We start from the raw sequence: 26088 nt of genomic DNA, 5'->3' as shown, positions 1-26088 counted from the left end.
ATCGTGATAAGTTTTTCAGCCACATTGTTCAGCTCTTTGTTGGAGTCAGAGATTCGAGAGCCGCCACACACAGACATATCCAGGTCAAGTTTTAAATATATAGATTTATTACACAAAGCGTAATAGCGGACATTTATTGTTTGCAATAAAGGTCTGTAAATAAAAAGGAAAGAGTGCGTCTAAACAGATTCACATCCGTTCAAATTTTTTAAAATCGTGCACAGCTTATCAAATCAAATAGTGATGCACAAATATTAATATCTGTATCAGTCCTGATATTGAAGAAATATGCTTTGCTCTGAGTGACGTCATGCTTTTTTGTTTTTTACATTATATTTAGAATTCCTTATTGCACCTTTTGAACCATTTAAAAGAAAGTTTGTTACAACTTATTTTTTGTCAGTTTCTTTATTTTTTTTCACATTGGCTGTTATATTCCTAACTGAACTGACAGAACTAAGTAAAGTTGCTTAGTTTTTAAATGTTTGACCAAGTTTGTTGGTGTGTTTAAATGTGTTCTACTGGTGCAGAGTTATCAAATAAATTTGTAATTCAGTAACGTATATGTGTTTTAAAAACAAAGAAATGTCGTAAGTCAATTCAGCATTGTTTATATATATCAGATCGATGTCGACTAATACTAAACCTCAGATATTGGTATCGGTTTCGGAAGTGGAAAAAGTAGTTCGGTGCATCCGTAGTCACTAAACATAGAAAACATAAATGTGTCACATTTAGCTGTTAGCTATTGAAGATCATCCAGAAGTTTTTTGAACGTTAGCTTATTTGTTGTCTATCATGTAGTTGTTGTGGTTTGTAAAAAATTATATTTTTTGGCCCGTTAGTATTTTTGACCTGATTTTAGCCCAAAAGTTTGGACTTTGAAGCTAGAAAATTAAAGCTAGAAAAATACATGATTCTGGTGTTGATGTTTGCTAACTTTTCTTTCCTTTTTCTGTGTTTATAAAAATAGATTTTTTTTCTGTAAAGGTAAAAAAAAAAACTTAGCAGTTTTGAGCTGATGATTTTGTCACAAAAGTTTGAACATTGATGCATTTACAACCAGAAAAGTTTAATATTTCAGGTTTAAATATTTTTTACATTTTCTGTGTTTTTAAAAAAGAAATGTTTTTCTGTGTCGGGTTAATATCGGTTGATACTAAACCTCGGATATCTGTATCGTGTCTGGACGTGAAAAAAGTGAATCTGTGCATACATAGTTATTAAGCATAGAAAAACAAAGTGTGACATTTATGTCTGTTTTTTTTATTTTTAATTTATCAGATTTTGTGACTTTATCAGTTAATTTAGGACGTTGTCGCGTTGTGTTCAGAACAGCCACTTGCCTTCAGCTGGATCTGAACATCTGGTGCTTGGCGGGCTTGGAAGAGAGCTCAAACTCGGTGCATAAATGCTGCAGAGCCAGTTTCCGCGACGCTCCACCACAACAGCAGGCAGTGTGGCTGAGATGAGTAAATTTAGGATTAAAATCAAGGCATAAGGTGCGGTAATAAGACGGGCGCTGGCTTCGTGTCGATGCTCGGCACCAGAATCCTGCGCCTGCTTTCTCCGTCAGAGAAGAACCCGCTCATCAGCAGCAGCATGTCTGCTGACCTAAATCTGCTCTCTTCTTCTGCCTTTTATTTATAGACTTAAGAGTGAGTGCGTACGGGGAAGGAGTGTGTGATCAGAGACGCTCTCCCGGACCGGAAAATTTGGGATGTGCACGAGTTTGCTTTGATTGCACATGTAGGTTTGACCTTTGGAGCGACGGCACGGTTACGTAAAAGTAATCCTTGTCGTCACCAGAACACTAGATTGTGTCTGTTTTGAAGGAGTTTGGTCTTTGTGGATGTGTGTGTTTTCCCAAACATTCACTTTTAGGATCTGTTTATCTAATGACTTAGTGCAGAGTCTGACTGCAAACAGAAAGAGAGACGTTTTATTTCAGCCTTGTCCCTGACCTTTGCACCCGTTTGTCAGTGTCGCTGATATGGACTTTAATCAGCTACCGAAGGCTGGTCTTTCACTTTGAACCAAGGGTGTTCAATGTAGGGTTCAGAGGCCATTTGTGGCACCTGGATTGATTGTTTGAGGCCCCCCAGTCATAATTAAGACATCATGATTGCAAATTGTTGATGGAGGGGGAAAAAAGTAAATATTCAATAGAAAAAATGGGAATTTACTAGAAAAAAACAAGCAAATTTCTGAGTTTGTAAAGTTGAAAATTTGCTTGTAAAAAAAAAAAACTAAAAAATTTTTATATTAATCTCAGAAATTTTCTTGAAAAAACTTTAAAATTGCCTGAAAAAAATCAGAATTTTGTCTAAAAAACAAAAAAAAACACTCGTAAATTTGACTTTTGAAACAGAAATTTCTGTTTTCTTTTCTGCAAAATTTCTGAGATCAATCTAAAATTTTCTAAATTTTGTTCTGGCATTTTTTTTGTGCTTTTCAAACTCAGAAAGTTTCACGTTTTTTCTTTAAAAGTTCAGTTTTTGGTGGACATTTACTCCTCTTTTTTAATTTATTTATTTATTTTCTCTCTCAACAGCCATAACAACATCGTAAAGAATAAATTAGGACACGCTTTTAAATTAAAATCTACTCACAAAAATGTTAAATGCCACACAAAGTGATCATCTTTTCTAAACTTTGTGCTTCCCTTCGTGCTTTTAATTCCTGTATTAAAACTTGGGTAAATACAGCAAGTGTTTTCAAATGAAAACTGACCTAGATCCTGTTTTTAATTCTGATTGTAGATGAAATATTCTTTCTTAGTTTTCTTCATTCAAACACAAAATAATAAACAAATTTGATGCCTTTCATATAACAAGCAAAATTCATTTGAAGTATTGGTTTCTACTAAAAAAGTATGATTCCCTGATAAATTAAGATAGTTTAATTAGTTTGTTAATGAATAGATTAAAAAATGACATCATTTTGGTGACTTCAGCTCTTAAAAATGGCATTTTGACTTGATGACTTTGGCCCACGCTTGGACTTTAATGCATTTAAAGTCAGGAAAGTTAAATCTTTCAGGTGTTGAGATGTTTGCTGACTTGTCTGTCATTGCAGTTCTGTTTTTTTAGGTAGATTCTGCATTATTGCGCCGTGCCACTGTAGTGTTTTGCAACCAGGTCTGTCATTACGTAAGAGCCTGTGGTGAATTCTCTGATAGCCAGCTGACCTCTGTCATGTGAGCATTTGTGATCACTTTGACTCGGGGAACATGCGCACACACACACACACACACTCCTACACACACGCACACACACTGCTTGCATGCTTATTTTGGTTGTGGCTCATCTTTACCATATTTTCCCGTCTTTCTTCGGTTTCGCAGAAACTGGAATCATTTTCATGTGAGGCAGACGTAATATTAGCGGTTTTATCCACTATTTAAAGTGATTGCAGACTTTATTTCAGGCACACTGATGTTGCATATAAATGTAAAATAACTTATAACGTATATGTGTGCAGCCCCATATACTAATACTTTCTTGAAGCTTTGTGTCCAAGTCGACCAATAGAAACGTTGTTGCTAACATCCACTGAGACGAATAGAAATGCGTCTTTCTGCCATTTTCCAAAGGAAGTCTCGCCCCAAGAAATGTGAAACAGAATCTGTGAAATGTGATTTGAAAAGAATGCAATTCATAAAACTTGGTCTCAAATAAAAATTGGAAAAATAAAAACAGATTTTGTTAAAAATGAAATCTGAGAAAAATAATAAAAAAATTAAAATGATAAAAAAAAATAAAATCTGATACAAAAATTTATTTGAAAAAATGAGTTGAAAAATTGAAATAAAATAAAATAAATCTAAAAATAATTAGAAAAAATGTCTGATTTGATTTTGGAAAAAATAAAAGAAGAATCTGAGAAAATTACTGAAAAAATTAAATCTTTTTTATTTTATTTTCTTTCTCCGAAGAGTTTTTGCGGCGCTAGTGGCGCGTATTTTTTCTACAGTAGGCAGACAGGAAGGAGGGTGAGGAGAGGGGGGAAGACATGCGGCAAAGGTCGTCGGGACCGGGAGTCGGACCCGCGACGTCCGCGTCGAGGACTAAGGCCTCCAAACGTGGGGCGTGCTAACCCCCTGTGCCACCACAGCACGCCCCGAAAAAAAAATTAAATCTGAGAAAATAACTTGAAAAAGTATCAAAATGTACATTCAACTATGGACTACACATTGTAAATTACTCTCAATATATTTTGTATTGGGAAAAAATTCTCAAAGTTTCATTTTGAGATGCTTTTTTTGTTTTTCAACAAAAATTTTTTGAAATGTGCTATTGGTTTGCAATTATATTAGAAGAAATATCCCGCCATTGATCTCCTCCGCCTTGCAGTCATTCTCCAAATATCCGACTAGTTTGGTTCTGGAATCTCACTGGGCTTTTCCAGAACTTTAAGTTTCTTCTTTTGGAGCAATTTGTTGATTTGGACTTGTTGTAATGCTGGAAAAAGAAACACCTTTACCTCATTTACTTTTGTTACTCCTTTTGAGGGTAGAGATACATTTTCTTATCAACAACTATAAACGTTAAGGAGCCCCACAGATCTTTGTGTTTTCACAGAAATTATCTGATTTAAATTTTAAAAATAATTTGTTCCTGTTTTTTGTTTGTTTGCTTATCATGAAATCACTTTCTCTTTTCACGTTTGCACTTTTTTGCTCCTTCACACTACAATAACACAAAATCTTACCAAGTATTTCTGGTCTATTTCAAATATCTCAACATATTTGAAATAAGACAAAACTTAGAAGTAACTTTTCTGAAAAATATAGGAGCTTGTGTAAAGGCAATAATTCCTTAATATTGATGAAAATGTAGTTGATTATCCCATTTGTGAAAAATGTTTTATAAGTGAAATAATTTGCCAGTAGAACTATAAACAGGAGTTGGAAAAACATTTCAAAGAGGTTTTATAAACACCAGCTGGTCATTTTAAAATACCTGAGATCCTAAAGAGTGCAGCCCTAAAATAAAATAAGCTAAAACAGAAGTTATTCAAGTGTTTTTTAATAACTTTGATTTTAGTTATGAATTATCTCTGACATTTAATCGGATTTTTTTTTAAAAACTTGGTACTTTCTGCAGAATTTTAGAATTTTTTAAACGATAAAAGATGCAAATAAGCAATTTAACTCCCTTTTTGATATAATAATGCACATTTTATTGACTAAAGTGCAATAAGAAAGCATTATTTAGTGTATGACATGTGAGGAGCTCAGTTCTTTCTGCTTGACTTAATATCAATACAGTTTAGGGAAAATTGTTTTGATTATTTTCTCAATTAACAAATCAATTAAGATGTTTAATAAGAGATTTTTGTGACATAATTTGAACTGGATGAAGCTAAAACGATTTTGCTGGAAGAGTTTGTTTTTTTTTTACATCTTTTCTACATCATTTTCTTAAATGGAAAATGTATATTTCTTTGCGCAGTTTTGCCTAAATCACTGCTTTGAGTGTATTGCTTTTTCAGAAAATTGCCTTGTTTTGAGTCTGTATACTCCAGTTAATGACTAATCGATTAAAATTAGTCGGTGATTATTTGAATAATCGATTAATCAGTTTATTTGTTTCAAGTCTCATTCACAGTTGGCTCAAATTTTGACATCGGTGTATAGGCCTGTCGCAATAAATCAGTTAATCGCAGGATAAATTAAAGCAAGCTTGTTAATTACCATTTGGATGACTTATTGTTTTTCTCTCTTTCTACCAAAAACTGGGTGGTAAAAAGTTTTCAGTCTGGTTTTTTTGGTCTCTACTAGCTCTTGATTTGAAGAACAATTTTGTTTATAGAGACTTCACAATTATTTTTATTTGTTGTCTCAGTTTATTGTGGATATTTAAAATATTTCAGTGTTAAATGTTCAGTTTATTGGTCTTTGAGAATGTGTTCTTGCATTATTATGCCATTACCGTTATATTACTTGATATTGGTCTTAAAACAACAATATTATCGTTTATCGCAATAACTTCTGAGACAATTTATCATCCAGAAAATGTGCTATTATGACAGGCTTATTGGTTGTAAATATAAAGTTTGCCATTGGCATTGCTGTCTTCCTTGGTATTATATCAAACTCTGGATTCTCCTTTGCCCTTGAGACTCTTCAAATCAAAAAGACAAAACATTTTTCAGTGCGTAATCGTCTATCTCCTCCGCTTTTCTTTAATCAGAAGTATCAGAACCTTGATTTGCTGAGTGGTGCGTGTTGAACTGTGTCACGGTGTCATTTTCATGTCTGCGGTTTCTGATTATGCAGCTGCTAGGAAGTGACTCTCATTGTGTGTTTTCCTGGTTACCAACAAGAAGTCGATAATCAGATCTGATATCAGGATGAATAAATCTTGAATGTGGATTTTAGGAATGTCACACAACCAGTTTTAATGATTCGGCTGTCATCTTGGGGTAATGGTATCTTAATTTGTGTAAGTGAGCATAGTGGGGTCTGGTCACAATGTGCTATCTTTTCCTCTGGGTTTGATCTGGAATGTGTTTACTAGGACGACATTGTGTGTGTGTGTGTGTGTTTTTGTGTGTGTGCATGAGAGAGAGTAAAACACACAGGGTTATAATAGTTTTGCATTTTTCTTTATGGTTTAGTTTTATTTTTTATTTTTTTTGTCTAATTCAGTTTGTTTGCTAGTTCTTAATACACTTTCAAGAGAAAGTGTTGTTTTTAAAAGAAACTTTGGTAGCTGTGTCTACCATAGTTTTCCTGCAAAAATGACAGAATTGACTAAAAATATATGTAAATAAATTTAAAGTGATTGGAATCACAGCTGAATTATATTAATAATGAGTTAACTACAAAAACGAAATGTTAATTTTGCATAAAGTCGTAAAGTGACTTGTAAGTTTTGTATTTTCAAAACACAACTGAGAACAACTTAATTTTTTCCAGTATTTTAATATCATATGAACAGAATTGTTTTATGACTATTAGAATATTTTTCTGTTTTTACCACTGTTTTGTAGTTTTAACAAATAAATTTGGTTATACTCACAAAACAACATGAACATTTTGTGCTAATCAAAACATTTTCCACTTTAAATATTTGAAATGCTGCCTACCTGGTGGTGTTACCTTTCCTTTTTTTATCCACAGTTTTCTCTCCACATTTTTGTTTATTTTAAAGCAGTTTTGAGGCAAAGTGGAAAAACATTACAACTGCTTCTGTGCAAGTTACTCAGCAGGCTGTTGCTAGGTAACCAAAGATTGATTGAGTGAGTTGCTAGGTAACCAAAGAGTGAGTGAGTGAGTTGCTAGGTAACCAAAGAGTGAGTGAGATAGTAGATTCCACCAACCTAGCTTAGCTAGCTGTTAGAGGCTGAATTCACTACATCTCCCAGGATTGAAGTTTATTGAATATTCTATATATTGAATATTGAATATTCTGTTGATAGGTTTATCGCAGTATATATTGTTATGGATTTATTGTCCAGCACTGGGAGTGACGTAAACTGCTTGTGTGTGGGATCAAAAAGAAATAAATTTCACATCAGTTTGAAAGGCTAATAAATAGATTCATAAACATGAAATCAAAGGAAACTGTCTATAATTTCAATGTTTCAATTAGTTTTATAAACACATGCTATAATGAGTTTTCTTTATGTACTTCAGTTGACAAAAATGTTTTCTCTGTTTCAGTTTTTGTTATTTCGTTAGCTTTAGTTAGCTGTAATAACCTTGGCAGTAGGTGAATTCTCACAGAGGTGAGCTGGAGAGTTTCGTCCTCAGGCAGAGTCGGGCGCATCGCAGCGAAAAATGCAGTCATGACTGCAGCCGTTCGTCTGGAATGCATGTGCAAATGCAGAGATGGATGCACTCAGGAGAAAGCCACTTTCATCTACCTGCAGCACTGTGTGTGTGTGTGTGTTAGTACTTTGTGCATCCACAGAACCTGAAATAGCCCAACGTGGAGGGAGGTGAGGGGGAGGGGTGGAAGTGCAGCTCAGGCATGGAAACCAGCATATCCGGTTACAGGATCATAATATCACTGCAGAGGCCGTCCACTACCGTTCCACTACTGCACTACGCACACGCAGCCGGCTCCAGGAATAATATCATCAGACCGCATGTTTAATGTTTGGCATCCAGCACCCACCATTCATGCACACACCTGACTTTACCTCCTCGTCTGTAGCGATCCTTGGATAGTTACATGGATTTGTTGTTAACTGGAGTTAACCCTTGTTCAGCTAAAGGAAGAGAAAACCAAGACGTTAATTTATTATTTTTTTTTTCGGATACGGGTTGGGATTTTGACGTCATCGCAACCTTTTAGGTAAAACAAAACTCGCATTTAAAGCCAAACATCTGCTTTTATTTACATCAGGGTTCCATTGAAATCCTTGACTTATTTGGAAAGTGCTTCATTCTTTCCAAGTGCTTCACAGTTTTGTGATAAAATGCAACATAACGTTTGATTAAAATCTTAAATTTGGAAAATGATATTTACGGTTGAATCCAGATATTTTGTAATAAAAACACACTTTTTTCCCCCTTGCTGTCTGAAGTTAAATGTAGCTAAACTTTTAAAGTTTTAGGTCAGCTAAAATTAACAAAATTATTTGTATTTGTAAATGCCAAAAAGCATATAAAAAATATATTTGAATATATTTTTTGTAACTTTCTTAGTATATAATTTGACCATGAAAGTTATTTACCTTAGTACAATTTGTTAGGATTGTTTCAATGTAGTGAATATTGATTATTCCTAATGGCTCAATGACTTATCAATAACAAAGTTATTGAAAATAGTGGATTTTTTAAAGTTAAAGTTGTGTTTTTTCTCAAATCAGTGATGTGTGCAAGGTGTATGAAATTATTTTCTAAACATTTTGTTATATTTTAGTTCTAATATTTTAATCATACAATAGTGACTTGAAACTGTCTTTTTTTTAGTTCATTTGAATTTTTTTTTCTCCCAAGCCGTGCTGGAAAAGTTAAAAAATTTACCTTGAAAATGTTGCATGTTGTATAAATACAAATGCAACAATTATTATTATAGCTGCTAAAATAATATTAGACATTACTTTAAAAGAGATGTTTTATTTAATTTCAGTTAATTTAGTCATTTTGTACCTTTTAATAATTTGGTTTTCTCAAACTATTTTGGACTTTTTCATATTGTGCTCATGTAAAGTCATTTTCTGTGATGGTCCACTCTAAGGAAATGTGATTGTCTGACTCCGATAAACCATATCTCCTAGAAGAAGGTAATTTTGGTTCGATAAAGGTTATCTGATTAAAAGAAAAACAGATTAAAGGATTATTTATGTACGTAGACCCATCAGTTTCCTCTTGTTTTATAAGCTAACGTTTACGTAGCAGTGAGGAAACAGCTTCTGATATTGTGTATCTATTGTAACAGTTCTCATTCACTTAATGCATTACATAACATTAAACCATACAGAACAAAATAAATTTGAAACACAATATTGCAGATATTTCAAAAGATATTTACTCATTTAGATTAATTGTTTTTAAATGGGTTTACAAAGGTAATAAAAAAAATTAGCATAGTTAGCCCTGTCATAACAAATTTTGCTGGATGGTAAATAATATTGTGATAAAGGACAATGTTGTGGTTTTTAGACTTTTTTCAAATAATATATTGATATTGATAAAATAATGCAAGTTTGTGCTCTTAAAGATCAATGGAAGACATTTTAAATATCTACAATAAAACAACAAGGAGAAGGAGCCCCACTTACAACCAAAACAATACATAAAATGGACTATATTTCTACAAACAAAATTGATCTCAATCAATCATTGATTGATCAATCATCAATCATCCAAATGGAAATTAAGCTCATTTTAATTGATGTTGTGATTAACTGCATAATTGCTTTTTGCTACAGGCCTAATCATAGTTAATAAATGTAAAACAAATACTCAAAATGGCATTTTAATATATATTTTCTATAATTAGCATTTTTTAACTAAACATCTGTTGGAAAACAAAAAAAAAACTGGGAAATAATTTTTTTTATCTGCATTTTGTAGCTTTCAAGCAGTTTGTTCTTAATCATGCCAGAAATCTGTATGAGCCGGTTAAAGCCAGATCGGTGCGTCTCTAGTTGTAATATAAGTTTCTGCCAACAAATGTGAAAACAAGCGTAGCGTCAGGACTTTTGTATTTCACTGCATTTCTCTAAAGGAAACACTTTCAGAACGTTTTGGCTCCATAGTTTAACTTGGACTCGGTAGGATTTTCAGTCAGCGTGACCCCGCTCTGCTGCTGTGCTTTATCACTTTGACTCTTTTACGATGCATTTTTCTTTTTTTTAACGGAGTTACTGTAGAGAAATTGGAGGAATTAAAGCTGCAGGATGTTAAAGACGGGTGAAATAGTGTGGAAGGAGCGGATAGTCGGAGGCGAGAGGAGGATAATGAAGAGGAATGTGACGGGTGGGGCACCTCTGGTATGTCAGCCCTGCGCTGTGTGCGTCTTGTGTGTGAGAGAGCCCAACCAGCCTGCCGCGGCTCTGTGAGTCACACATGTGCAGCTGCTTTGCCTCTCAGTCACACAGCAGCAGCATTCTGCTTTGAAATGCCGTTTTTTGATTCCTCGCGCCTCTGAATCTCCATTTTCCTGAAGCAGCAGCAGCAGCAGTCAGTGTGCTGCAATGAAGGAGTGCCGACGTGAGAACGCATTAATGCCAGATGTTATCCAGCTGGCAGAAACTCTTTTCATTTCTTCTAATGCATCTATATTCACGATGTAAATTATTGGGAAGATATGGAGAAGTTCACATCTTCCCAAGAAGACGTTACGGTTACAGAGGTCTTGGTCCTGGTAACCGTATTAACCTGATGCCGCTTGGTGTGATGCAAGTGTGAATACTTTGTTCAAGTCTGTGAATAATTCCCAACTTATTAGATACTGGATTATTTATTTACAAAATAAAAATCTGCTGAGTAATGTAAGAAGCAGAGACTGAAATATTACTGAGTCACCGGTTGCTATGGTGTAGGGCTGTATAATTATATTGATTTTATGATATTTATCGATTTCCCCCCCTGCCCCTTCGGAAGGTATCGATTTTTCATCCGCGAGTATCGATACATTAAACCGTAGGGGTCCATAGGCTTATACCGTCTTTTTAACGTGTCTGGTTTGTGACGGCGTAGCAGCAAGACTCCGCCTCCCCCAGTGTCACTTTCAACGTGTGCTTAAAGTGCACATTATAAACTACATACCAGTTTTAAAATTCTATTAATAGACCAAGTAAAACCAGAGTTATGCTAAAATAAGTAAACCATATTTTTCCAAATGTCAGAGAAATGTCAAAAACCGTCTTTTCCGGTTATGTGAAAGGGAATGAGCTTCCAAACGTAAAAAAACGAAACGCAACATTAGATTCCTTTGTTTTTGGAAATCAAATCTTCAATAAATAACTAGGGGCTGTATTTTGTTGCTAAAAAAACGAAGTAAAGTTGTGTATGTAACCGTGAAAGAGAAGCGGATCGGAGTAGCGGCGCAAACGGAGCAGCAGCAAAAGCAGTGAGATCGCGAAATTAATGCAAAGTTTGGATATCAGAGCGACTAGTGGCATCCACTTTATTTGCTTTTAGCATAGTGGTTTCTGTTCTTTATATAAAAGATTACCTGAAGAATGAACAGGCAGCATGCAGTGGCGCTCTGTTTTGAGCTGGGAAACGAAGAGGGGAAACCCGCAGCCGCATTCTGGGTGCAGTGAGGATTTCCATAATGACGATGGCGGCTCGATCATTCTTATTAGCAACTGACAAAGAGTATCAGAGACTGAGAGTACAATGAGATCCTGGCAGTTTGAGAGGCAGCTACTCAGAGATCCAAGCAGGGGAATGGCGGCGCTGCGCAGCTGCAAGGAGTCGATCACTACGGGGTGAGGCAGAGCCACTCCCCCAGCAGCTAGTAGTAAACAGCTTACAGCCACGGCTAATTCCGGGAGCCAAGGTAGAAAAGCCTTTTTCCTAGAGTCTAAAAGACTTTTTTTACTCCAAAATGCAGCCACATTATGTCCAAAAGAAAAACAGAAGTGCAGTAATTTGCATATTGAGAGTCTACAGAGGCTGATGATCTCCCCACTCAGTTTCTGGATCACTGTTGAAACTTTGAGTTTTATGTCAAATCCACATGAATTAAATGACAGAAAAGAATTTTCTCACTGCATCTTTGAATCATTTTGTCCAACTGTAGTCTGTTAGACTCTGTCCAATCAGAGTCAGGTATTGTGTAGTTGGTGCTTTTAATCAGTTTTCAGTTAATTAAATCCAAGTATATGGAACACAAAATGTCACTAAAATCACTCTGTCCTAAAAGTGCATCAAATTGTATCGTTTGCCAAATATTTTTGATACATATCGTATTGTGATTAGAATATCGTATCGTGAGATTATTGTATCGCTACACCCCTACTATGGTGATTCCAATCTGTTCCGCTACAGTTTTCAACAGCAAACCGGTTGGAACCCGTCATTTTCAGTTATATTATACATTAATCGATAACTGAAATAATAGTCAACTAATATAATAAACAATTAATAGTAAGCTATATACACACTCTTCAAAAGGCCATTTGCTGAAAGAACACCGCCCTCGGAGCACTAATTAAGTCAAATCTGTACAAAAATGTCAACATTTTGCATTGTTAAAACACAAAACACTTTTTGTCTGTAGATATGTTCTACCTAGAACTCCTCAATTGTCATTGTTTGAATTCACCTGGTTCACATTTTGTAAAACAAACACCTTTTTTATCCAATTATTAATTGGTTAACCAAAAAAACTAATCAGATCAGCACTATACTGTATTAATGTTGAGTCAAACAGGAAGGACTGAACTTTCCACATGTTTTTAGTAGTACTTATTTACCTACAGATGCATCCTTTGCTACAAATAATCAAGCGTAGACCAAAGGAATTCTATGGTACTGCATTTTAGGCAATAACATGAGAAATCTGAAAAAATATTTTGTCTAGTCTTGGCAATAAAAATAGGATTTAGGTCAGTGTATTTAGCCAAATTTTAATACAGCAATTAAAAGCACATTTGGGTGCACAAAGGTGCATTTTAGAGTACAAGTTGTCAGTAGATGTGTTTCAATTTGGAACGAAACTAGAAAGCTCAGAAAAGATTATCACTTTTTACTGCATCTAACATTTTTGTAAGTAGATTTTGATTCAATAGTCGTAGTTTTGTAGTAATTTATTCTTGAATTGTGGTTGGGGTCCGCAAGAAATCAGGACAGGTTCTGCAAATGGCCTCTGGACCTCACTTTGAACACCCTTGGCCTAGTGGTAGATGCGATTGTGGGTTTATCTGCATCTCTGGATGGAGTCCTCATTACTTTACCTATTCCTCTGCTTCCGCTTCTCGCTTGTCTTCCTCATCCTCCTCCTATACTCTTCTTCCTCCCTCCACCGCGTCCCATTCACTGTCGTTTCTTTGGGTGAATTCCCAGCTGACTCGGTTTGCCATGGCAACCAACCGGTCGTGGTGACTGGGCCTGCAGCTTACACTTCCTGTGTGTGTGTGTGTGTGTGTGTGTGTATGTTTGAGAGAAGACGCATGCGCCGTGATTCAGGCGGCGGCTGGCTGCCTGTCAGCCTGGATTAAAATCAAACACACTGCAGCAGCTCCTTTCTTTCTTTTCCATTTTCTTCTTCTTTGTTTTCTCAATAGTTTTATAAAATCACCCAAATTATTGCTCCCCTTGTACCCTTCTCACCGCCACAACCAGCAAGTTCTTCCTCTAATATCATAAAAAGAGGAGTGGCCAAAGGTTGGGTTTTAAATCTGGCCTATGATCTTGTGCTGAGCAGGGAGCACTGCTATTACATAACTTGGTGTGAGAAGGTTTCCTCTCCAGCTGCTCACTTTGTCTGTATTTTTATTTTTTTTTTTATTTCCAAATCCAATATGCTCATTTTCTGTTTGCAGCTTCTTACTTTCCCAAAGAAAACTTTGGTTCCTGTATGAAAGAAGTGATTTTGGATTTGGGATGCGATTTAACGACAAGCCCCAAAAGAGGCGTTTTTTTGATATGGGCAGTTGCCCAGGGCGGCACTAAAGGAGGGGATACAATAGCATCATTCAAATGTACTGATCAAGTAATTGTGGAACCAATTGTGCAAAACTTTGTAGATGTTCTGCTAATTTAAAAAAAAACAATTTTGCAAATGCTTTGTTGAGTTGGAGGCGTGGCCAGCAGCAGCTTATTTGGATTTAAAGTGATAAGTGGTCCTAAAACAGCTCGTAGGTAGAACTGACGAGACTAAAGTCTTATTGTCTAAGAATGATTTTGTCCAAAAAGAGTAATAGACACAATGTGGACTTATCCTACCCTGTTCAAGGAAGGACCTTTAGGTTTAACAGATTTCCATGAAGTCTGGAGTGACTTTATTTAGGTTCTGAGCTTTAAGTCACTGAATGCGAAGGAGCAACACTAGACTTTAGACCTGATTCGTGTCTTAATGATTTCTTATCTGAGCACTTGATTAACTTGTTTACTCTCCTTTTGTTTTGTGTTGTCTAGATATATGTTCTGTAAAGGTGCAAAGCGGAAGTTGGAAGAGGATGAAGAGGGCCTGGAAGGCAAAACGCTGGAGGCGTCGGTGGCGGGAGCGGGGGTAGGCATTGCCTCGGAGGGTCTTTCCAAGGTGTCCTACACCCTTCAGAGACAGACCATCTTCAACATCTCCCTGATGAAGCTCTACAGCCAGCGGCCGCTTGGCGAGCCCAGCCTGGAGCGCCGTGTCCTCATCAACAACATGCTCCGCCGCATACAGGATGAGCTCAAGCAGGAGGGCTCTCTGCGGCCGCTGTTCCTGCCGCCCTCGCCGCCGCCTGATGACCCCATGGACGAGGGGTTCCGCGAGGCGCCACCATCTTTCGGCATCCTGTCCCAACCATCCGCGCTGTTGATGCCGGTGATTCCTCCGCCACCTTCGCCCCACCCGATGGTGCCTCCCAGCTGCCCGGCGCCCCAGCGCTTGGAAGGCTGCGCCGCGCCCCTGGACGCCTGCCTCACTCCGGCCTCGCTACTAGAAGAGGATGGTGGGGATTCGGCATTCTGCGCGCCGTCTCCACCCACTCCTCCTCTGTCTCCGCCCCCATTAGCTCCATCGTCAGCGCTAATGAGCAAATTGTCCTCTAGTGTGACTGTCCTATCAAACGACAGTTTCTCATCCTCTCCGAGTGACATGGAGTTGGCTCCTCCCATCGCCATTACACGGACAGCAGCCGTTAATACTATGACCATAACTACCTCTCCCACTCCATCCCCTTTCTCATCACCCACAGGCTCCACCAGAGACTGCAGGACAGTGGGTGCTAAGCCAGAGGCAGCTGCTGTTTTCCTGCCCGCACATTCCCCTGCTAGCCTGGAAGACATTTCCCCCTCGCCTTCGTCCCCTTCTTCTTCGGGTTTCCTCTCAGACTTGGCGCTGGACGACGTCCTGTTCGCCGATATTGACACGTCCATGTACGACTTTGACCCTTGCACCACAGCGGGGGCCGTAGGTGCCACAGCTGGCGGCGGCGGTCTCGCCAAGCTTTCGCCAGTGGTGAACGCCGATGACCTCCTCAAAACTCTGGTGTCACCGTACAGCGGCTCCGCCCCCCAGGTTTCAGCCAATCAGCCTTTTAAAATTGATTTGACAGAATTGGACCACATCATGGAGGTGCTGGTGGGGTCGTGATTCAGCGACACCCTCACCTCCACCTGCGAAACATTTTATTAACCTGGAGAAACGGACTGGATGGAAAAATTTGGGATTGCTTTTGTTTTTATCTCTTTAAAAGACTTTTTCTTCTAAGGTCGGTAATTGTAAACATCAAAGGTGATGTCAACTAGTACTACTATGACAACTACTACTTCTACACAACACTGTTCATGCACTGTGCTCGCCTTTCTAGGTGTGGAAGTGAAGTAATGAGGAAGCAAAGCATACACACTGCAAAAACATGAAAGTATTTTTGGTCTAGTTTCTCGTGCAAATATCTTAGTATACTCGAAATGAGACAAAACTAACTCACAAGTAACTTTTCACCAAGATATGAGCTTGTTTTAAGTAAATAATTCCATAATATTGATTAAAAAGTACTAGTTCCATTGGCAGATTATTATAAAAAGACATTTTCCTATGTTGGAAGTAGTATAATCTGCCAGTGGAACTTTTTCTTTTTCAAAAACCTGGCCACTACTGTGCCGTTACCTAGCAACCCTAGCTGAGCCCAGCCCCGTTACCTAGCAACCCAAGAACGCCAGTGCATTTATTCAGCTGGAAACCACTTGCTACATTCTTTTTAAAATTGTTAAGACTTTTCTTCTGCTTTTCAAAGATGTATGGTTGTAAAATTGCGCATCTTTTTGAAGCCATTTTCACTTGTGATTGTAAACGTTGAGTTGGGAGCGAGACCAGCAGCAGCTTATTTGGATTTAAAGTGACAGAGCCCTAAACTTCTCATTCTGAGAGGAGCTAAAGTAAACAGAACTAACCAGATCTAACAATGATTTTGTGAAAAAAAATGTATTAATATGTTTTGTATATTCCATAAATCTATCCTAACCATTCAAGGAAGCATAATGGGGCACTTTTAGGGAATTATTTACTTAAATCAAGCTCCTATATCTTGATGCATAATCACGTTATAATTTTATTTCAAGTGTACCAAGATATATGCACTATAAACTACACTAAAAATGATAAGATTTTGTGTTTTTGTAGTGCACAGAATTTTGTATATCTATACTTGTGAGGAACTTTATAAATTTCCTTTCTAGTCCTTTACCTGAAGCTAAGCCTTAACCCTTAAGAGTAACTGTAAATATTTCTATTTTTAATCCTTGTGGGGATATACACTCCTCACAGGTACAGAAATACAAAACAAACATATACATACACACACTGTAATTATGGCTTTTAGCAGCTGAGTGCCTTTCAAATGACCACTTATTCAGTTCCTGGTTTTTACAGTATTTTTTATCCGCTCTTCTCACTTTAACAGCCCACTGAGGGTCACACGATGTTTTTAATTTATTATATTGTATTAAATTTTGTTGAGGTAATTTTACATGATCAAATGATGATTATTTAATCTTTATCTTATTACAGATACAATGTTTTAATTGTAAAGCAAGCATTTAAGGAGGGATACATTGTTTTATTGGTGTCTATGGGGTGCCAAATGTGACGAGGTGTAGTAAATAAATAATCTGGTAAATTATTCTATATTCAGTAGGGCTGAAATGATTAATTGGATTAATCACGATGAATACAAACTCAAAAAGGGTAATTGCTGAAAACAACATTCTCAGATGAGTAAATAAGCCAAAAATTTACAAAAAACAACCCCTTTTTCTATTTAAGATTTAAAAATGTTTTTCTGTAAATATGTTCTAGCTAAAACTCCTCAAGTAGCTGTAGTTTGACCTAGTGCAAGTTCAGTAAAATAAAAAAAAGGCTTTTAAGCACCTTTTCTTTTTCTCTAATTATTAATCGGTTAATCCAAAAATAAACACATAAGCCATATACTGTATAGATGTTATATTGAGCAGAAAGGGTTGGATTTTCATACATTGATGCTAGACGTATGTTTTAGCTACAGATTTGTTGTTTGCTACAAATGATCCATGTATTTTATTGCATTTTAGGCAATAAAATGTTGATTTAACAGAATAGTTTGCTTACTTGCATCTTCTAATATATTCCTAATATTATATAAAAAAGCTTAAGTGGTTAAATGAAAAATCTGCAGAATGTGCCAATTTTTTTCTTCAATCAATTTTGCAGCCATGACATAAATAAATGTAACCACAATTGTTGAAATTGGTTCATTTTATTAAATACATAAAATACAAAAGGTTGCAATAATATGTAATTATGTCAGTATACTTTAGTCCAATGTAGACCAAAACGTGCTGGGTAATATGTTTATTTTTTGTTTATCACATTTTGGCACATTTGGACCTCCATAGATTTCCACATTAGCCTGGCTCTGCAATAATGCTTTAGGAGTAGCTCTAAAACACATCACCAGGTTGTTGTTTAAACTTTTTACTAGAAGGGAGCGTCTGTTTCTGTACACATGATGTCTACGAATTCAATGCCAGGCTTCCTGTTTTTTGTTTGTTTTTGTTTTTTAAATGTTACTTTTTTGGCCCCGCCACCCCTCCGTCCCTTTGCTTGTCTCCCCACCTTATACACAGTCATAATACAACTGCTGGTTGTTTTACATGAGCTCGGTTAAATGAGCCAGTTATCACAAACCAGTTGCAGAGGTATTCAAATGCGCTGCACCCACTGGAAACACTGGTTTACACTCGAAGAAACAAGCAGACCTCTCCCCAGTCCCAGTTGGACGTAGATGTTCTGGAAAAGCTCCAAAGTTGATGCATTCATTTTTTTGGCAGAAAACAGATTATGGTTTGGTAACAGCAGGGCTTACAGTGTTACTCACACTCCCTGTTTCTACAGGGTTTGTTTACATGCGTTAGTAATAGGTAGCCTTAAATGCTAGCTAGCAAGCAGCCCTGCTACATCTCAAATAGACCCAATATTAGCGAGAGAGCTAAAACTATAACGGAAACATTTTTAATTGAGATTTCCACTGAAGTGGGAAACCAAAACCACAGCGTTAATCTGATATTTCAGCCATGCACTGTGGTGCATTAAAACTAAATTTGTCACAAAGCCTTATAAATCTAACTATAATCTATTAAATTAAACATTTTTTGCATTTCTGAACACTTTTGGCTCTTTTCCTTTATGTGGAACAGCCCAAAATAGCTTCTGAAAAAGAAAGACTAAAACGAGAGTTTTGCAGCCAACTGCTGCCAATAAAACCTCCGTTCATGCAAAAAGGTGACCGAAGAATATCATCTAACCCAGCGCTGCAAAAACACAAAATCTTACCAAGTATTTTTGGTCTAATGTCTAGTGTAGAAATCTTAGTACTCTTGATATAAGAGAAAATAGAAGTAAGTTTTCATTAAGATATAGGAACTTGTTTTAAGTAAATTCCTTAAAATTAACAAAACTTATGACAACATTTTTCCTATATACTATAAGTAGAACTAGTACTTTTTAATAAATATTAAGGAATTATTGACTTATGCTCCTGTATTTTGCTGAAATGTTATTTGTAAGTTAATTTTGTGTTAATTCAAGTGTATTAAGATGTTTTCACTAAAAACTACATAAATAATTGGTAAGGTTTTGTGTTTTTCCAGTGTTTTCCAAAGCGGGGGCCGCAAAGGGCAGGTAGATGGAGAAGAAATTTAAATTACACATTTTTTCATCACAAATTACCTGTAAAATTGTTTCATTCATTATAAAATATAGGTTAAAATAATTTACTTCAATTACAAATTTATGAAGCTAGCAAGCTGCAAAAAACCTTGAGAACTCAAACTATAATTAGAAAGTATGGATGAATGAAATAAGTATTAAATAGTGAATTAAAGTGAGAAGAAAACATTGTTAAAGTCCATTTTTGTAGCATCGTCAGTAGATGCCAATGCTGTTCGGGAAGTACAAAGCTAGCAAAGCAGTGAATAAAAACAACAATGTGAAGCTACCTGAAATTGAAAACCTCGCCAATCTGAGCTGTACCATGTAAGGGAGCTGTGCCAATCAGAGCTATGTTCCAAAGGGAGGGTTCAAAAGACATTTAAGATTTATATTATCTTAAAATAATATCAGACATCTGGAGAAGCCCTTGTATCCAGTGGTGTTTCAGAGTAATGGAGGGTGGTGTAAATTTTGGGTTCCCTGGCAGAGTATTTGCTCAGATGTGAGTCGAGCGCCATGTTAAGCTGTTTGCAGACGACTGTGTCTTGTTTCTTTCTGTGTGTTTTAAATTTTTTTGGAGTGCTTTTGTTTAATTTCCATTGAAATTATTTATTCATCTTGGGGTTTTTTTGTCCTTTCTGTGTAAATATATTTATTTTTGATGTGACGTGGACACATGGATTGTAAATGTGTGTACAGAATGTGTGTTAGGAATGTACTTTTAGATAGGAATGTATCAGAGTGTGAAAACTGGGTGGAAGCCATTTTTTTTATATACATAGGTTGTTATCTCTTGGTTTGTTGCGTTCTGGATTTTATTTTTTTCTCCTGGTGGGGTGGCCACAACCTTTTATATCTTTTGTACTTTTAGTTTTTGTTCATCAATTTCCGGTTGAAGGCAAACAGTTCACATTCATGCAGCAATATTTAAAGAAAACTGTCTCAAACCTACAGATGTCAAGACTCCAAAGCCTGTCATGGATGCTTTCATGCCAAAAGTAATGTACATAGTATGACCAACATTCAAGCTCCTAAGACTTTTCAATCAGTGTTTGTCACCAAATCGGTTTCATTGCGTCCAAGCGTGCGGCGGATTCCCTCAACACGGGCTGTAACTTACAGACCTCAGCGCTGTGCCTTTTTCTATGCAACAAAACAAACACAGAGAGAGAAATTATCAGCTGATCACTGTATCGGTGGGTCTGTAGAAAATAAAATGCTCAGCTTCACAGCTGTTTATGAACTGAAAACGGTCTTACTTTTGTAGTTTTATATATATAAATATATATATAAATATACAATAAAGTGTAAAAAGTATCGTCTCCTGGTTTTGCTCTGTTTGCATGCCATACACTGTACACTTTTTTTTCCTATATTCTATATTTTATTAATATTATTTAAAAGTTTGTTTCAATAACTCAATTGACCAAGTCAGGGGTGCTCAAAGTGAGGCTTGGGGGCCATATGCGGCCGTTGGACTGATTCTGTGCGGCCATTATTCACAATTCAAGAATATTTCATCAGAATGTGAGAGCTAAATTAAAAGTAAAATTTTCACTAATTGAAAAAAATAAACTTAAGATGGAAAACAAACTATTCATTTCTAATAACTACAAATTTTGCTTCCATTTTAATTTGGTAGCACATAGCAATGACACATAATTATCTCAGTGTACAGTTGTCATCGTTCACAACTTCCTCTGTTCGCTGATTGGACCGGTAGAAATTCTACCGGAGGGAATCGAAGTAAACGAGAGAAAGCCCAGACTATATGAGAAGAAGAAAATATAGAGCCGGAAGACGTCTAAACTGAACACATTCGTAGATTTTCAGCTTTGAGTCTGCGTACAGCATCGTCTATCGTTTCAGAGGATAACGATTGTTTCTCCTTAATGAATCCCAGCCGCCCGCTTCACAATGCCAACGTTAGCCACTGTTAAACATCCGTGGCTCCGGCAGCTATTTCCAGCATTCAGGCCACACAGCTGTGAGGGGAAGGGGACAGGCTGTCTCTGTGTGTGTGGAGGGAGGCAAAGTTTAACTCAACTTAGCAACGGCACAGCTGAGGTCAGCGAGGACAACGCAGACAACAGTCAGTAATGGAGGCAGGAGGCTGCTTCTCTCTGCTGCTCCGATCACGATACTGCAGCTCTTTGTGTGGGAGAAAAACCTGCAAAATCATGCAATATTACATTCTTTAAATCTAAATCAAACATAGCTTTCATATTATGTGTTGCTGTTTATATTCATCTATATTTTTTGACTAATTTCAGGTTGACAAATTTAGACAAATGTCCAAAATAACATCTATTTTTGGTTTAGTTTCTTTTGCAAATAAGTTAGTACACTTTAAATAAGACAAAACTAACTTACAAGTAACTTTTCTGTGAGATATGGGACAAAGGTGTCCAAAGTGTGGCCTGGGGGCCATTTGTGGCCCTTGAAATGTTTTTTTTCGGCCCCCACTGCAAAAACAAAATTTTACTAGGTATTTATAGATTTGGTACACTTGAAATAAGGCAGATTATTTAATTTATAAAAAATCTTTCCTCTTATGAGTGAAATAATGCAGTAATTTTTCGTCATTAAGGTTATTGATTTAAAATAAAAGCTCCTTTATTTTAATGGAAAATTTACTTGAGTGTTAGTTTTGTCTTATTTAAAGTGTAGTAAGATATTTGTACAAGAAACTACAAAAATACTTGGTAATATTTTGTGTCTATGCAGTGTATGCACTTTAATAAAACATTAGAAAGTAAGTAAAGCTAAAAACATTTAAAAAAACATCAAACTAATGTTTGCATTTTTAATTTAATAACCTTTGTGGCCCGCTGTAGTTTAAATTGACCAGTTTTAAATTTACAGAAACACAAAATGTTACCAAGTATTTTTGTAGTTTGTAGTGCAAATATCTTAGTACACTTGAAATAAGACAAAACTAACTTACAAGTAACTTTTCAGCAAGATGTAGGAAGTTATTTTAAGTAAATAACTGCTTCATCTCAATGACAAAATAGTTTCACATTATTTCAATTATAAAAAGACATAAGTGTCATAAGTGAAATAATCTGCCAGTTTAACCTGAACCTTTTAAATCAATATTAAGGAATTACAGTATTTACTTGTTTGTGTACAACAAATGGCTTTAATCTTTTCCAGACTGAAACGTGACTGTTTCTTAATTTCCTTCGAAACGCGGCATGATGCGTTGGCCTCATATTGTTGTCAAACAGGTTCTGTTTAAGGGATTTCTATTTTCTACCAGTCAGGCAGTAATCGGTCTCCTGGGTGTGGTTAATAAAAATAAACACCGTCTCAAAAAATGTCATTACTCACACTTAATTTATGATTTGACAAGATCTTTCTCACCTCCACCAGGCTGACTTTCTATGTTTACTCAGATTATCTGTGTCTGATACTGAAATGTGTTTAAATAAGTGAAAAAACAAATGAGTTTTATCTCTTACTGCCCTCAGCTTGTTATATATTAAGTATCATTTCAATAATAATAGTAAAAAAAATACAAATTAAAGCTTGTATCAAAAAGGAATCTCAGTAAAACAAAAATGTCACCATGATTTTAAATGTTTAAAGTTTCTTTTGAGTGCAGACAAAGCTAAAGAGAAATTTTTACCCATAATGCTCAGCTCCATGTTTGGAGAAACCCAAAATATATCAGCAGAAACACTTCACACCAATGGACAAGCATGATGGTGGAGGAGTGATGATATGGGCGGTTTTACAGCCTCAAAATGGCTTACCATAATCTATATATTAAAGTATGTCTGATTCAAATACTGTAACTGTAAGGTTTCTTACTTCAACTTATCAATTACATGACTGTTAAACGTGTATTTTAAAGATATTTTTGAACAAATTGGGATTAAAGATGCTACTTGGTCTATCTCTGTACTCTGTACCACAAGTATAACTAAGATTTATTTATTTTTGTTGCAACTCCAACAGTTGTGGAGAAGAAAACAAAACAAAGCACGAAACACAACAGTTTTACTGTAACTGTCAATATTTGTTTTAACAGTCGTGATTCTCACAAGGTGCAACTGAAATATGTCCAAATTATGTTAAATTAAAGTTGGAAATATGAACTCTAATCACGTCTGGAAAAAAAACCGACTATGTGTCAATAAAACGTCAGACAGCGCTGCTTCAAATCTAAACGTTTCACTATGGCGCCATCTGGCGTTCAAACAAGTGCAGTACATAGAAGAGTCAATCCAAACTCGACGACAGGCCGTTTTAGCATAAAATGGGTTTCAACTTGTTATCTATAAATATATTTGAGATATCTAGAAATGCATTTTGACTATCCATAATGGCAAGTTACAATATCTATATCAACATTCGGACTAATAATTCAAGATATCTTCAATTATATTTGGACGAGTCAAAATTTAAGATATCTCAAATGATGTCACTATAGATTTATGATTTTAAGGGTCACACATCCGTGCGACGTTAGCACTTTAATAAATTTGTCCATATACAAATTTTTAGTGTGAAAGCTACACTTTTATACACACTTTTGGAGCCCCAATACGTTCATTACCTCAGGACAAGAGGACGAAATTCGCCTTCCAGCACCAGCCCCACACGGCCCGGGTGGACCTGCAGGACAGACAGACGAGGGACGGAGACATGTCTTCGGTCCTGAGGAAACTGAATCATACGAGTGTTAAGTCGTCCAGAGAAGAACAACCTGCAGGAAGAGAGTCATGTTGGACGTTGACACAATCATCATTGTCCACGTGGATGCAGCTCTGCCCCCTCCTCCTCCAGGTGAGTCGGTCTGTCTCTGGATCAGAACCTCCTGCTGGTTCTAATCCAGGCAGTAACAGGACGGGAAGACAAAAGGAAGACAACAACATGAGCTCTTGGTCTGATCCCACACCTAGGATCCATTTGTGTTCTAATTTGAGTTCTAATGGCAGATGGGTGGACAGAGGGAGGTTGATGCATGGACAATACGGCATATTCCTGCAAGTATATGATCCCGGACGAGCATCAAAACCGGTTTTTGGAATGGATATGGCAGAAATATTAAACGTCTGAATTAACCTGACTTCAGTCCAACACTGTTGAAGATATGGGGAAAAATAAAAGCCTGTTTGTTGCAGCAAACCACCTGAATAAAATAAACTTTGACATTTCTGTCATGAAGGATGGCAAAGGCTTGTTTATGCAAAAAAAAGTCAAGCAAATAGCTTCTTCATTTTTTAGTAAACGGATGCTATTCATCCTAGATTGTAAACTTAAAAAAGATTTTGCAAGTTTGCTGTGTTAAAAGCATCCAGTTTTCAAAAAGGTTATTCTCAGTTATAAGATCAGGATTTGGGTCACTCTCTTTCAAAATGCTCGCTATATTTAACCAAGCTAATCTACTTATTACAAAAGTTTGCTTCTAAGAAGACTAATAGTTGTGTTGTACTTAGCCATTTCCATTGCAAGAAAAATATGTCAGTATTACTCTTACACTGATTAAAAATTAAAATGTTTGCTAAACAAATTTAGATCTTTCTTGAAATGGACCTTACCAGAGGGGCCGCTTTTCATTGGCTGATGCCCATTCTACGTGGTCACGTGCGTGGCCGTCTCACAAACACACTTAGCTTCCCGTTAGCTAAGTACAGCATAAAGGCAGAACTGATACAACTTCTACACCTTGAAGCCTGTCTGCTACACAGTCTTACGTAGCTAAACAGATCAATATGCAATGTGTCTGTATCTGACATTCACTAAAGATTTTATTTTAGCAGAAAAGGCTTTGGACTAAACTGTTACTCCTGTTAGCCACGTTAGCTCCAAGTACAGCTAGTCAATCAACCGTCGCTGTGTTCAGGGAAGCGCTGATTAATAATCGATAAATAAATGTCAAGCCTGGAAACTTGATATCGTAACGGACTGAATGTTATGTTTTTAACGTAATCTTTGCTCGAGTGGTTTTGAGTTGATCACCTGTTCGGGTTATTTTACCTTTGTTTACCTTTGCTGTGGCGCATTACAGCCGCTGTAGTTTCTAAACGTTGGACTAATGACCTCGTTATTTTGTGAGTTTAAGTCATTCACAACAAACATCAAATAGAACAAATACATTTCATAACATTTTAACAAACAAATGGCTTCTACCGCAATAATTATGTGAAATTAAATTAATTATATCCCAACTTCAGAAGATTTGCCTTTACCTTTACAGAGCTCTTTGGTTCCTCCTATCGGTCTGTAGCTTCTCATATTGACGTCATCAAACCAAATTTCAGATCTACCATAACTGACTGACACCTGCTGGCCTCAGGTTTGCAACCAGCTTGTGACTGAGAAACCAGTAACCTCCTCCCAGATGATAGCATGAACTTGTTAGTTCCTCTGTCCATTGTAGTAGCTGATATATTGTGAAAATCCGGTAGAAATGATGCACTAATCCAGTCATGTTTACATAGAAACAACGCTCCAAGGCTTTGTTTGTGAGACTTGCGGTCATGGAGCTTGGTAAGGTCCATGGAGCTGGGGAACACAAATGGCCCCCGGGCCGCACTTTGGACACCCCTCTCTTAAAGGATAGATACCAAAATATGCAATAATTCACACCTGTAGGTTCTTCTTGTCTTAATATTTGCATTAAAAACACATGTTGGTTACAAGTTTTGACGCAAACTGCGCACGTCTTAGAGTTTTCTTGGTACTTATTGGGCTGATCATCCATCTTATTGATCACAGTGAGACCCTAGCAATCTCCTCAGCTCTTGCATCATTTGCTCCT

General features: G+C 36.6%; 1 protein-coding gene across 3 annotated transcripts in view; it reads left to right on the top strand.

Annotated features, from left to right (window-relative positions):
• Positions 1-15982, top strand: part of sertad2b (SERTA domain containing 2b) — a 34611-nt gene extending 18629 nt beyond the window's left edge. For all 3 annotated transcript variants that reach the window (XM_028005929.1, XM_028005928.1, XM_028005931.1), the window contains one exon: positions 14555-15982. In XM_028005929.1, the coding sequence (XP_027861730.1) occupies positions 14559-15719 (1161 nt within the window). In that variant the 5' untranslated portion in view covers positions 14555-14558 and the 3' untranslated portion in view covers positions 15720-15982. The remainder of the gene's footprint in view (positions 1-14554) is intronic.
• The last annotated feature ends 10106 nt before the right edge of the window (positions 15983-26088 follow it).

The sequence above is a fragment of the Xiphophorus couchianus genome, chromosome 22 (genome assembly GCF_001444195.1).
Source record: "Xiphophorus couchianus chromosome 22, X_couchianus-1.0, whole genome shotgun sequence".
Lineage (NCBI taxonomy): Eukaryota > Metazoa > Chordata > Actinopteri > Cyprinodontiformes > Poeciliidae > Xiphophorus > Xiphophorus couchianus.
This window is presented reverse-complemented; position numbering and strand designations above follow the sequence as displayed.